Source organism: Schistocerca nitens, chromosome 11 (assembly GCF_023898315.1).
Source record: "Schistocerca nitens isolate TAMUIC-IGC-003100 chromosome 11, iqSchNite1.1, whole genome shotgun sequence".
In the NCBI taxonomy this organism is placed as follows: Eukaryota; Metazoa; Arthropoda; class Insecta; order Orthoptera; family Acrididae; genus Schistocerca; species Schistocerca nitens.
In genome coordinates, this window is record NC_064624.1 from 180833854 (window position 1) to 180848942 (window position 15089).

Genomic DNA, 15089 nt, shown 5'->3' on the forward strand with positions numbered 1-15089 from the left:
AAAAAAAAATTGTATGACAGGAGCCGACTATTATTCCAACATCCTCAGCAAATTCTCTTATGGTAATTTGATCATTTTTCAAAACAATTTTCTTCACAGCTTCATTATCATCTGTTGTTGGTGTTGCTGGGATATCCAGACCGAGGTTTCTCATTGCCATGTTCTCGGCTATCTCGGAAGAGCTTGTACCACTCATAAACATTTTTTTCACTTAGAGCAGCCTCACCGTATGCCACTATCGACATCTCAAGTGTTTTAGAGCACTTGATTCCATTTTCTACACAAAATTTGATGCAAATGGTCCATTTTTGTAGTAATCGAAAATCGCCAAGCACACTAAAACGCGTCTAACATTTCTATCTGTCAAACACAAACAAAGTTTGCTGTACACTTGAAACTGTGAACATAGGTTCGAGACATGTGTACCAGCATAACAAAAAAAAAGAAGGATTGATAATCGAATGTATTTTGCTCGCACAAGTTGCAAAGTAAGCCTACTTTTTGAACACTCCTCGTATGTTTCAATTGATTACACTAAAGGTCAACTGCCAATTTTGCAGCTGGCGTTGATCCTGTGCAGGTCTTCCAGCATCTTTAATTTTCTGGCATTGCAAATCTATAAACAATAGCATTATTCACAAACGACCTCACGAAGCTTCACGCATTATCCATCAGGTCAGCTATATGTGTTGTGTAAAGTAATAGTCCTGAAACACTGTGTTGCCGTACACCGGTAGTTACAAGGTCCGGCAGAAAAACCTCCCCTTTAAGGAAAGCTAATAAAAACAAAACCAAATAAGGTAGAACAATTTTATTTATACTAAATAAAAGTACATATTATGCCATTTTAGAAAATACTCTTATGGTCTTACTTTTTAAATAAAACATCCCTTAAATGGCTTCCTGCACTGTCGACACACTGATTGAGTCTTTCCCTGAAGTTATTCATTACTCTTTGAGTCATTTCAGGTGGAATAGCTTCAACCTCTTGTGTAATTGCTTCTTTCAGGGCTCGTAAAGATTGTGGACGTTGTTCATAAACTTTTGCTTTTAAATAGCCCCAAAGAAAGAAATCACAGGGCGTTAAGTCCGGCGATCGTGGGGGCCAGCCAATGTCTCCACGCAACGAGATCACATGTCCAGGAAACATTTCCTTCACCAATGCCAGTGACTGCCGCGCTGTGTGGGCTGTAGCACCATCTTGCTGGAACCACACGTTCTCTATTTCACCAAAAAGCTCCCTTAGTTGCGGTTGGAGAAAGTCGCGGACCATGGCACAATAGCGTTCACTGTTGACGGTTAAATTTCTGTCATTTTCTTCGAAAAAGTAAGGACCGATCACTCCGGAATTGTAAACAGCACACCATACTGTTACTTTAGGGCTATGAAGTGGTCGTTGATGAAGTTCTTGGGGATTGTGTTCACACCAGTACCTGCAATTTTGGCTGTTCACTGTTCCGGCAAGGTGAAAGTGTGCTTCATCAGAAAAAATCACAATATCGTTGGGACGAATGTTCCGAAGAAGGTCTTGGCACAAACTTACACGGACACCACAGTCTCGTTCACTCAGTTCCTGCGTAGTTACAATTTTGTAAGGATGCATTTTAAGATCTCGATGCAAGATTCTTCTCACACTTCGATCAGATATCCGTAATGCTGCCGCATGCTTTTTAGCGGATCGTCGAGGAGATTGTTGAACTGAAGCTCTAACTGCATCAACATTTCCGGGGCCTGTTGCAGTCCGTGGTCGTCCAGGTGGTTTCCTTTTTAATGCGGAACCTGTCTCACGAAAGTTAGCAACCCGAGAATAAATTGTTTTCTTATCGGGAACAGGGTCCCGTCGTCCGAGCGCAAAGCGAACGCGAAAAGCACGTTGAGTATTAATAGGCGATTCGCCATTTTGAATAAAATCTTCCACTACGAAGGCACGATGTTCACCAGACCACGCCATGGCGTACACTGAAAACGGCACGTAGGCAGCTACTTAACGACGCGCCCCCCACCACTCTGCTCCTTCTACTGTCCGCTGCACGTTACTTTGTAATCGGGGAGTTTTTTATGCCGGACCCTGTATTTTTACATCTGAAGATTTATCTGCATCAAGAATTACATGCTTTGCCAGGAACTCTTCAGTCCGATCACAAAGCCAGCCTGATTATTTCCCACGTATTACGTGAAAACTGGCATTCTACGGATCGGAGCGTGGAATGTCAGATCCCTTAATCGGGCAGGTAGGTTAGAAAATTTAAAAAGGGAAATGGATAGGTTAAAGTTAGATATAGTGGGAATTAGTGAAGTTCGGTGGCAGGAGGAACAAGACTTTTGGTCAGGTGATTACAGGGTTATAAATACAAAATCAAATAGGGGTAATGCAGGAGTAGGTTTAATAATGAATAAAAAAATAGGAGTGCGGGTTAGCTACTACAAACAGCATAGTGAACGCATTATTGTGGCCAAGATAGACACAAAGCCCATGCCTACTACAGTAGTACAAGTTTATATGCCAACTAGCTCTGCAGATAATGAAGAAATTGATGAAATGTATGACGAGATAAAAGAAATTATTCAGGTAGTGAAGGGAGACGAAAATTTAATAGTCATGGGTGACTGGAATTCGTCAGTAGGAAAAGGGAGAGAAGGAAACATAGTAGGTGAATATGGATTGGGGGGAAGAAATGAAAGAGGAAGCCGCCTTGTAGAATTTTGCACAGAGCATAACTTAATCATAGCTAACACTTGGTTCAAGAATCATAAAAGAAGGTTGTATACCTGGAAGAATCCTGGAGATACTAATAGGTATCAGATAGATTATATAATGGTAAGACAGAGATTTAGGAACCAGGTTTTAAATTGTAAGACATTTCCAGGGGCAGATGTGGATTCTGACCACAATCTATTGGTTATGAACTGCAAATTAAAACTGAAGAAACTGCAAAAAGGTGGGAATTTAAGGAGATGGGACCTGGATAAACTGAAAGAACCAGCGGTTGTAGAGAGTTTCAGGGAGAGCATAAGGGAACAATTGACAGGAATGGGGGAAAGAAATACAGTAGAAGAAGAATGGGTAGCTCTGAGGGATGAAGTAGTGAAGGCAGCAGATGGTCAAGTAGGTAAAAAGACGAGGGCTAATAGAAATCCTTGGGTAACAGAAGAAATATTGAATTTAATTGATGAAAGGAGAAAATATAAAAACGCAGTAAATGAAGCAGGCAAAACGGAGTACAAACGTCACAAAAATGAGATCGACAGAAAGTGCAAAATGGCTAAGCAGGGATGGCTAGAGGACAAATGTAAGGATGTAGAGGCTTGTCTCACTAGGGGTAAGATAGATACTGCCTACAGGAAAATTAAAGAGACCTTTGGAGAGAAGAGAACCACTTGTATGAATATCAAGAGCTCAGATGGCAACCCAGTTCTAAGCAAAGAAGGGAAGGCAGAAAGGTGGAAGGAGTATATAGAGGGTTTATACAAGGGCGATGTACTTGAGGACAGTATTATGGAAATGGAAGAGGATGTAGATGAAGATGAAATGGGAGATAAGATACTGCGTGAAGAGTTTGACAGAGCACTGAAAGACCTGAGTCGAAACAAGGCCCCGGGAGTAGACTCCATTAGAAATACTGATGGCCTTGGGAGAGCCAGTCATGACAAAACTCTACCATCTGGTGAGCAAGATGTATGAGACAGGCGAAATACCCACAGACTTCAAGAAGAATATAATAATTCCAATACCAAAGAAAGCAGGTGTTGACAGATGTGAAAATTACCGAACTATCAGTTTAATAAGTCACAGCTGCAAAATACTAACGCGAATTCTTTACAGACGAATGGAAAAACTGGTAGAAGCGGACCTCGGGGAAGATCAGTTTGGATTCCGTAGAAATGTTGGAACACGTGAGGCAATACTAACCTTACGACTTATCTTAGAAGAAAGATTAAGAAAAGGCAAACCTACGTTTCTAGCATTTGTAGACTTAGAGAAAGCTTTTGACAACGTTAACTGGAATACTCTCTTTCAAATTCTGAAGGTGGCAGGGGTAAAATACAGGGAGCGAAAGGCTATTTACAATTTGTACAGAAACCAGATGGCAGTTATAAGAGTCGAGGGGCATGAAAGGGAAGCAGTGGTTGGGAAAGGAGTGAGACAGGGTTGTAGCCTCTCCCCGATGTTATTCAATCTGTATATTGAGCAAGCAGTAAAGGAAACAAAAGAAAAATTTGGAGTAGGTATTAAAATTCATGGAGAAGAAGTAAAAACTTTGAGGTTCGCCGATGACATTGTAATTCTGTCAGAGACAGCAAAGGACTTGGAAGAGCAGTTGAACGGAATGGACAGTGTCTTGAAAGGAGGATATAAGATGAACATCAACAAAAGCAAAACGAGGATAATGGAATGTAGTCAAATTAAATCGGGTGATGCTGAGGGCATTAGATTAGGAAATGAGACACTTAAAGTAGTAAAGGAGTTTTGCTATTTAGGGAGTAAAATAACTGATGATGGTCGAAGTAGAGAGGATATAAAATGTAGACTGGCAATGGCAAGGAAATCGTTTATGAAGAAGAGAAATTTGTTAACATCGAGTATAGATTTAAGTGTCAGGAAGTCGTTTCTGAAAGTATTTGTATGGAGTGTAGCCATGTATGGAAGTGAAACATGGACGATAACCAGTTTGGACAAGAAGAGAATAGAAGCTTTCGAAATGTGGTGCTACAGGAGAATGCTGAAGATTAGATGGGTAGATCACATAACTAATGAGGAGGTATTGAATAGGATTGGGGAGAAGAGAAGTTTGTGGCACAACTTGACTAGAAGAAGGGATCGTTTGGTAGGACATGTTTTGAGGCATCAAGGGATCACAAATTTAGCATTGGAGGGCAGCGTGGAGGGTAAAAATCGTAGAGGGAGACCAAGAGATGAATACACTAAGCAGATTCAGAAGGATGTAGGTTGCAGTAGGTACTGGGAGATGAAGAAGCTTGCCCAGGATAGAGTAGCATGGAGAGCTGCATCAAACCAGTCTCAGGACTGAAGACCACAACAACAACAATACGGTTCTTGTTACAGAAAGCAATACGCAGAAGCCAGAGGTACCACCGAAGTCCGTCTCCCAGCGATCCAGCTCAGCCGGGGCCAGGCAGCAGAGTCCGGAATCACCGCCCGGGACTGCCGACGTCTCGGCGTCGACTACTGTCGAGTCCACAGGTGACGACACGGACATTCCGTACGCGGATTCGGATGACGAGGCGAGTGCCGGTGAGATGTCGCCCGTGTACCAGCCCTCCAGAGGTAATCCACTGTCTGCTTCGTGGCTCGAGTATTCTATGGATTCCTAGTCTTGCATGCTGTTTATTACCAGGTCACTTCTACCTTGTTTGATGATAGTAGGTGGGTTACCTGGCTGACACAGGGATCTTGACCACCTTTCATCATGCACTATCTCTATGACAGTGCTAACTGCCAAAAGCCAAACCACAGGGAGACACGTATCTCCCTTTCCAGCATAACAGCACAGAAACAGTGCTATAGCTCGATGATATGTTGTGAGGCAAACAGCTCTGGAACTACGCACGGCCAAGAAATGTAGGCCTGACCTTTAATTGCATCCTTACATTCAAACAGCAATGCAATGCCACTAAACCTGTGGTCTGTGCAGGGACCACATTTTCAGGTCAGGATGTAGAGTGTGAATCTTCATGTTCTCACGGTATACTACTTGATCCATAAAATTGTGGTAATTAACCAGTCTGCTGCTCATATTTTTGCTGTAAACGATTCAACCATCTTCAGAGCATCTGGAAAGGCTGATGATAAAGGCACTCACAATATTCCGAGAAGTTCACAAAGCAAAAGACTTGACATACTTTCTTGACAAAAGAGGAACCATCACAAAGTTATATAATTATTTTATAAATGAATCCAGAAATAAATTTAATAATTAGCATTAGATTGTGCAATTAATAAAATGAATTTTAAGTATGTCAGATATTTCTAAAAGAAAAATAGTTTTAGCTGTATCAATCGTAACAACTTAATTTCTTTTCATACATTTTAGTCTGAAATATAGTACATCCTATAAAAAATCAAATTAAATTCTTTCAGTGAAAAAGCCGAGAATGTTCACCTACAGGGTGGTCCATTGATAGTGACCGGGCCAACTATCTCAATAAATAAACATCATACAAAAAAACTACGCAGAACGAAATTCGTCTAGCTTGAAGGGGCAAACCAGATGGCGCTATGGTTGACCCGCTAGATGGCGCTGCCATAGGTCAAACGGATATCAACTGCGTTTCTTAAATAGGAACCCCCATTTTTTATTACATATTCATGTAGTACATAATAAAATATGAATGTTTTAGTTAGACCACTTTTTTCACTTTGTGATAGATGGCGCTGTAATAGTCACAAACATATAAGTACTTGGTATCATGTAACATTCCGCCAGTGCGGACGGTATTTGCTTCGTGATACATTATCCGTGTTAAAATGGACCATTTACCAATTGCGGAAAAGGTCGATATCGTGTTGATGTGTGGCTATTGTGATCAAAATGCCCAACGGGCGTGTGCTGTGTATGCTAGTCGGTATCCTGGACGACATCGTCCAAGTGTCCGGACTGTTCGCCAGATAGTTACGTTATTTAAGGAAACAGGAAGTGTTCCGCCACGTGTGAAACGTCAACCACGACCTGCAACAAATGATGATGCCCCAGTAGGTGTTTTAGCTGCTGTTGCGGCTAATCCGCACATCAGTAGCAGACAAATTGCGTGAGAATCGGGAATCTCAAAAACGTCGGTGTTGCGAATGCTACATCAACATCGATTGCACCCGTACCATATTTCTATGCACCAGTAATTGCGTGGCGACAACTTTGAACGTCGTGTACAGTTCTGCCACTGGGCACAAGAGAAATTACGGGACAATGACAGATTTTTTGCACACGTTCTATTTAGAGACGAAGCGTCATTCGCCAACAGCGGTAACGTAAACCGGCATTATATGCACTATTGGGCAACAGAAAATCCACAATGGCTGCGACAAGTGGAACATCAGTGACCTGGGCGAGTTAATGTATGGTGCGGCATTATGGGAGGAAGGATAATTGGCCCCCATTTTATCGATGGCAATCTAAATGGTGCAATGTATGCTGATTTCCTACATAATGTTCTACTGATGTTACTACTAGATGTTTCACTGCGTGACAGAATGGCAATGTACTTCGAAGAGGATGGATGTCTGGCACATAGCTCGCGTGCGATTGAAGCGGTATTGAATAGCATATTTCGTGACAGGTGGATTGGTCGTCGAAGGACCATACTGCGGCCTGCACGTTCACCGAATCTGACGTCCCCGGATTTCTTTCTGTGGGAAAAGTTGAAGGATATTTGCTATGGTGATCCACCGACAACGCCTGACAACATGCGTCAGCTCATTGTCAATGGATGTGCGAACATTATGGAAGGTGAACTACTCGCTGTTGAGGGGAATGTCGTTACACGTATTGCCAAATGCATGGAGGTTGACGGACATCATTTTGAGCATTTATTGCATTAATGTGGTATTTACAGGTAATCACGCTGTAACAGCATGCGTTCTCAGAAATGATAAGTTCACAAAGGTACATGTATGACATAGGAACAACCGAAATAAAATGTTCAAACGTACCTACGTTCTGTATTTTAATTTAAAAAAAAATTACCTGTTACCAAGTGTTTGTCTAAAATTGTGAGCCATATGTTTGTGACTATTAGAGCGCCATCTATCACAAAGCAAAAAAAGTGGTCCAACAGAAACATTCATATTTCTTCACGTACTTCACGAATATGTAATAAAAAATGCGCTGTCGTATTTAGAAAAGAAACGTAGTTGGTATCAATTTGACCTACGGCAGCACCATCTAGCATGTGAACCATAGTGCCTTCTGGTTTCCCCCTTCAAGCTAGACGATTTTTGTTCTTTGTAGTTTTTTCGTTTAATGGTTATTTTGTGAGATATTTGGCCCGGTCACGATCGATGGACCACCCTGTATACAAGAAGTGCAAATATATGCGGTATCGGTTATTTCTATAAGAAAAGGTTATGTTAGAAAAGGGTGTTCCATTACACCACCATCCTTGCGGCCACAGGGAATCATCCGGCAGGGGCTGCGGACGGGGCAGCTGCAGCAGCGGCGAGGTCGGTGCCGCCGTCTGCGGGCCGCATGTCCTGGACGCAGCAGCTGCTGGAGAAGCTGTCCGAGGAGGAGGATGCCAAGAGGAAGCGGCAGGCCGAGGCGCCCCGCAAGCCCCCCAGGTGAGGGGGCGCTCGCTCGCAGTGTCGCCGTCGTCCTCACTGTCGGGGAGCCGAATGACCTGCATCCCTCTGTTTCTCCCTCAGTAGATTTCTTCCCTGACCACAGTGTCCCACGTTTCTCCCTTAATGTGGCCGAGTCTCCTCTTTCCCAAATGTCAGCCTAGTCTTCATCCTGCCCCATTCCTCTTCGTGTACTGAAGGGGAATTTCGTGAGACTTACCCAATACACTTCGTTGCCACTCCCACTAGTTGGCCTTTGCTTCCCTGCTTGTCTTTTGTATTCTCTCTGCTTGTCTTTTGTGGGGCAAATGTAAGGAATTCCATTTCATGAGCTTGTAGTTGACTTCTGTCTCCTATAGTTATGAAATGCTGTCCGCATTAAAGGAAGCCGTGGGTAGAAAGTTTGTTGCAAACACAGTGTTTAGCTCTATGATGAACTTAAGTACTCCAGACAAGTGTTTGTACTAGATAGAAGAATTTTGATCCTTTGAGTAACCTGTTCAGATCCTCCCATCACTGCCACAAAACTACCAAGATTTGTGAAATTGTTCACATTCTCTATCTTCTTTCCCTCCACAGACAGGTTAAATGAAATGAGGGCTCTACTCTCTGACAGTCCCAGTACTGTATTTGATTTTGCTCTTGGTTGGCATGAACTCCTCTCTGATGTGTAGAATATATCATGTTATAAACATAACAATTTTTATTGTAGTGGGGGTAAGTGAGGTTTTTGTGTGTGTGTGTGTGTGTGTGTGTGTGTGTGTGTGTGTGTGAGCGTGCGCGCGTGTGCATGTGTATATATATATATATATATATATAAAAAGAAAGATGATGAGACTTACCAAACAAAAGCGCTGGCAGGTCGATAGACACACAAACAAACACAAATATACACACAAAATTCAAGCTTTCGCAACAAACTGTTGCCTCATCAGGAAAGAGGGAAGGAGAGGGAAAGACGAAAGGATGTGGGTTTTAAGGGAGAGGGTAAGGAGTCATTCCAATCCCGGGAGCGGAAAGACTTACCTTAGGGGGAAAAAAGGACAGGTATACACTCGCGCACACACACACACATATCCATCCACACATATACAGACACAAGCAGACATATTTAAAGGCAAAGAGTTTGGGCAGAGATGTCAGTCGAGGTGGAAGAGTAGAGGCAAAGAAGTTGTTGAGAGACAGGTGAGGTATGAGTGGCGGCAACTTGAAATTAGCGGAGATTGAGGCCTGGTGGATAACGGGAAGAGAGGATATATTGAAGAGCAAGTTCCCATCTCCGGAGTTCGGATAGGTTGGTGTCAGTGGGAAGTATCCAGATAACCCGGACGGTGTAACACTGCGCCAAGATGTGCTGGCCGTGCACCAAGGTATGTTTAGCCACAGGGTGATCCTCATTACCAACAAACACTGTCTGCCTGTGTCCATTCATGCGAATGGACAGTTTGTTGCTGGTCATTCCCACATAGAATGCGTCACAGTGTAGGCAGGTCAGTTGGTAGATCACGTGGGTGCTTTCACACGTGGCTCTGCCTTTGATCATGTACACCTTCCGGGTTACAGGACTGGAGTAGGTGGTGGTGGGAGGGTGCACGGGACAGGTTTTAAACCGGGGGCGGTTACAAGGGTAGGAGCCAGAGGGTAGGGAAGGTGGTTTGGGGATTTCATAGGGATGAACTAAGAGGTTACGAAGGTTAGGTGGACGGCGGAAAGACACTCTTGGTGGAGTGGGGAGGATTTCGTGAAGGATGGATCTCATTTCAGGGCAGGATTTGAGGAAGTCGTATCCCTGCTGGAGAGCCACATTCAGAATCTGATCCAGTCCCGGAAAGTATCCTGTCACAAGTGGGGCACTTTTGTGGTTCTTCTGTGGGAGGTTCTGGGTTTGAGAGGATGAGGAAGTGGCTCTGGTTATTTGCTTCTGTACCAGGTCGGGAGGGTAGTTGCGGGATGCCAAAGCTGTTGTCAGGTTGTTGGTGTAATGCTTCAAGGATTCCGGACTGGAGCAGATTCGTTTGCCACGAAGACCTAGGCTGTAGGGAAGGGACCGTTTGATGTGGAATGGGTGGCAGCTGTCGTAATGGAGGTACTGTTGCTTGTTGGTGGGTTTGATGTGGACGGACGTGTGAAGCTGGCCATTGGACAGGTGGAGGTCAACATCAAGGAAAGTGGCATGGGATTTGGAGTAGGACCAGGTGAATGTGATGGAACCAAAGGAGTTGAGGTTGGAGAGGAAATTCTGGAGTTCTTCTTCACTGTGAGTCCAGATCATGAAGATGTCATCAATAAATCTGTACCAAACTTTGGGTTGGCAGGCTTGGGTAACCAAGAAGGCTTCCTCTAAGCGACCCATGAATAGGTTGGTGTACGAGGGGGCCATCCTGGTACCCGTGGCTGTTCCCTTTAATTGTTGGTATGTCTAGCCTTCAAAAGTGAAGAAGTTGTGGGTCAGGATGAAGCTGGCTAAGGTAATGAGGAAAGAAGTTTTAGGTAGGGTGGCAGGTGATCGGCGTGAAAGGAAGTGCTCCATCGCAGCGAGGCCCTGGACGTGCGGGATATTTGTGTATAAGGAAGTGGCATCAATGGTTACAAGGATGGTTTCCGGGGGTAACGGATTGGCTAAGGATTCCAGGCGTTCGAGGAAGTGGTTGGTGTCTTTGATGAAGGATGGGAGACTGCATGTAATGGTTTGAAGGTGTTGATCTACGTAGGCGGAGATAAGTTCTGTGGGGGCTTAGTAACCAGCTACAATGGGGCGGCCGGGATGATTGGGTTTGTGAATTTTAGGAAGAAGGTAGAAGGTAGGGGTGCGGGGTGTCGGTGGGGTCAGGAGGTTGATGGAGTCAGGGGAACGGTTTTGTAGGGGGCCTAAGGTTCTGAGGATTCCTTGAAGCTCTGCCTGGACATCAGGAATGGGATTACCTTGGCAAACTTTGTATGTGGTGTTGTCTGAAAGCTGACGCAGTCCCTCAGCCACATACTCCCGACGATCAAGTACCACGGTCGTGGGAACCCTTGTCCGCCGGAAGGATGACGATGGACCGGTCAGCCTTCAGATCACGGATAGCCTGGGCTTCAGCAGTGGTGATGTTGGGAGTAGGATTAAAGTTTTTTAAGAAGGATTGAGAGGCAAGGCTGGAAGTCAGAAATTCCTGGAAGGTTTGGAGAGGGTGATTTTGAGGAAGAGGAGGTGGGTCCCACTGTGACGGAGGACGGAACTGTTCCAGGCAGGGTTCAATTTGGATAGTGTCTTGGGGAGTTGGATCATTAGGAGTAGGATTAGGATCATTTTTCTTTGTGGCAAAGTGATACTTCCAGCAGAGAGTACGAGTGTAGGAGAGTAAATCTTTGACGAGGGCTGTTTGGTTGAATCTGGGAGTGGGGCTGAAGGTGAGGCCTTTGGATAGGTTTCGAATTGGGAGAGAGGTTTGGAGGAAAGGTTAACTACTGAATTAGGGTGTTGTGGTTCCAGATTGTGTTGACTGAAATTTTGAGGTTTTGGAGGGAGTGGAGCTGGAAGTGGGAGGTTGAGTAGATGGGAGAGACTGGGTTTTTGTGCAATGAGAGGAGGTTGAGGTTTGCTGGAAAGCTTGTGAAGGGTGAGTGAGTTGCCTTTCCGGAGGTGGGAAACCAGGAGATTGGATAGTTTTTTGAGGTGAAGGGTGGCATGCTGTTCTAATTTGCGGTTGGCCTGTAGGAGGATGCTCTGAACAGTCGGTGTGGAAGTGGGAGGAAAGATTGAGGACTTTTATTAAGGATAGGAGTTGATGGGTGTGTTCATTGGCTGAGTTGATGTGTAGGTGAAGGATTAGGTGGGTGAGGGCAATGGATTGTTCAGTTTGGAACTGGTATAGGGACTGATGGAAAGAAGGGTTGCAGCCAGAGACGGGAACTTTAAGTGTGAGGCCTTTGGGGGTAATGCCAAATGTCAGACAAGCCTGAGAAAATAGAATATGGGAGCGTAATCTGGCTAGGGTGGAGGCATGCTTGCGGAGGGAATGTAAATAAAACTTAATGGGGTCGTTGTGGGGGTGTTGTGAGGGTGACATGGTATTAGAAGGTGGAAAGTGTAACATGAGGTTGAGATGAAAATGAAAATAACTGGAGAAAGTAACTGGAGATCTGTTGTGAAAAAAGGCGAAAAAGTGTTGGTTAAAGCTGGGCTATGTTGATCCTGTGGTGAACCTGGGTTGGTAGAGAACGATGTGCACATAGGTTAGGTGGTTGTGTTGCCGCCAAAACACGTTAAAGGATGGAGAGATTCGGGAAAATTTCGAAAAAACGGCGTGTAAATGTATTAAAAAGAGTGGTTTTGTGGTGGCAGATTATGAAAATGAGGCTAACAATTGTCTGGCGAAGAAATAATGACGTTAAAACCTGTGGGAAGCGGCTAAAAATTATCAGTGATGTGGGAAGAACGGAAATGGAAATAAAGCGAAAGTTATCAGAACTAGACGAAAAGGTTGTTTAATAGGTGAAATGAACTGTTTGTGGACTAGAAACGGTGGATTTTATAGCAGCGGTAGTGTTGAAAGTGGAAAAAAATTTTTGGTTATGGTTTGGAAGTGGGTGACGTATTATTGAGTCTATATAGGCGGGATAAAATTGTATAGTAGATTACAGTAAAAAGGAGAAGGTGAATACAAAGTGAGACTACTGGCACAAACAAAAAGAGAAAATAAGATGACAGAAAAGATTTCGAAATACAACAGTGACAATAACAAACGTAATTGTTGGGTTCAAATTAATGATATAAATTAATAGAGGGAAACATTCCACGTGGGAAAAATATATCTAAAAACAAAGATGATGTGACTTACCAAACGAAAGCGCTGGCACGTCGATAGACACACAAACAAATACAAACATACACACAAAATTCAAGCTTTCGCAACAAACTGTTGCCTCATCAGGAAAGAGGGAAGGAGAGGGAAAGACGAAAGGATGTGGGTTTTAAGGGAGAGGGTAAGGAGTCATTCCAATCCCGGGAGCGGAAAGACTTACCCTAGGGGGACAAAAGGACGGGTATACACTCGCACACACACACATATCCATCCACACATATACAGACACAAGCAGACATATTTAAAGACAAAGAGTTTGGGCAGAGATGTCAGTCGAGGCAGAAGTGCAGAGGCAAAGATGTTGAATGACAGGTGAGGTATGAGTGGCGGCAACTTGAAATTAGCGGAGATTGAGGCCTGGTGGATAACGGGAAGAGAGGATATATTGAAGAGCAAGTTCCCATCTCCGGAGTTCGGATAGGTTGGTGTTAGTGGGAAGTATCCAGATAACCCGGACGGTGTAACACTGCGCCAAGATGTGCTGGCCGTGCACCGAGGCATGTTTAGCCACAGGGTGATCCTCATTACCGACAAACACTGTCTGCCTGTGTCCATTCATGCAAATGGACAGTTTGTTGCTGGTCATTCCCACATAGAATGCATCACAGTGTAGGCAGGTCAGTTGGTAGATCACGTGGGTGCTTTCACATGTGGCTCTGCCTTTGATCGACCTGGTACAGAAGCAAATAACCAGAGCCACTTCCTCATCCTCTCAAACCCAGAACCTCCCACAGAAGAACCACAAAAGTGCCCCACTTGTGACAGGATACTTTCCGGGACTGGATCAGATTCTGAATGTGGCTCTCCAGCAGGGATACGACTTCCTCAAATCCTGCTCTGAAATGAGATCCATCCTTCACGAAATCCTCCCCACTCCACCAAGAGTGTCTTTCCGCCGTCCACCTAACCTTCGTAACCTCTTAGTTCATCACTATGAAATCCCCAAACCACCTTCCCTACCCTCTGGCTCCTACCCTTGTAACTGCCCCCGGTGTAAAACCTGTCCCGTGCACCCTCCCACCACCACCTACTCCAGTCCTGTAACCCGGAAGGTGTACATGATCAAAGGCAGAGCCACGTGTGAAAGCACCCACGTGATCTACCAACTGACCTGCCTACACTATGAAGCTTTCTATGTGGGAATGACCAGCAACAAACTGTCCATTCGCATGAATGGACACAGGCAGACAGTGTTTGTTGGTAATGAGGATCACCCTGTGGCTAAACATGCCTTGGTGCACGGCCAGCACATCTTGGCGCAGTGTTACACCGTCCAGGTTATCTGGATACTTCCCACTGACACCAACCTATCCGAACTCCGGAGATGGGAACTTGCTCTTCAATATATCCTCTCTTCCCGTTATCCACCAGGCCTCAATCTCCGCTAATTTCAAGTTGCTGCCACTCATTCCTCACCTGTCATTCAACAACATCTTTGCCTCTGCACTTCTGCCTCGACTGACATCTCTGCCCAAACTCTTTGTCTTTAAATATGTCTGCTTGTGTCTGTATATGTGTGGATGGATATGTGTGTGTGTGCGAGTGTATACCCGTCCTTTTGTCCCCCTAGGGTAAGTCTTTCCGCTCCCGGGATTGGAATGACTCCTTACCCTCTCCCTTAAAACCCACATCCTTTCGTCTTTCCCTCTCCTTCCCTCTTTCCTGATGAGGCAACAGTTTGTTGCGAAAGCTTGAATTTTGTGTGTATGTTTGTATTTGTTTGTGTGTCTATCGACGTGCCAGCGCTTTCGTTTGGTAAGTCACATCATATATATATATATATATATATATATATATATATATATATATATATATATATATATATATATATATATATATATATATATAATAGAGGGAAACATTCCACGTAGGAAAAATATATCTAAAAACAAAGATGATGTGACTTACCAAATGAAAGTGCTGGCAGGTGTCGACCTGCCAGCACTTTCATT

The 15089-nt window shown here is 44.2% G+C and overlaps 1 protein-coding gene across 1 annotated transcript in view; it reads left to right on the forward strand.

Moving 5' to 3' along the window:
- Positions 1-15089, forward strand: part of LOC126212758 (serine/arginine repetitive matrix protein 2-like) — a 629880-nt gene that overhangs the window by 379978 nt on the left and 234813 nt on the right. The window contains exons 8-9 of the mRNA XM_049940165.1: positions 5066-5287; positions 8128-8293. Coding sequence (XP_049796122.1) covers positions 5066-5287; positions 8128-8293 — 388 coding nt within the window. The remainder of the gene's footprint in view (positions 1-5065; positions 5288-8127; positions 8294-15089) is intronic.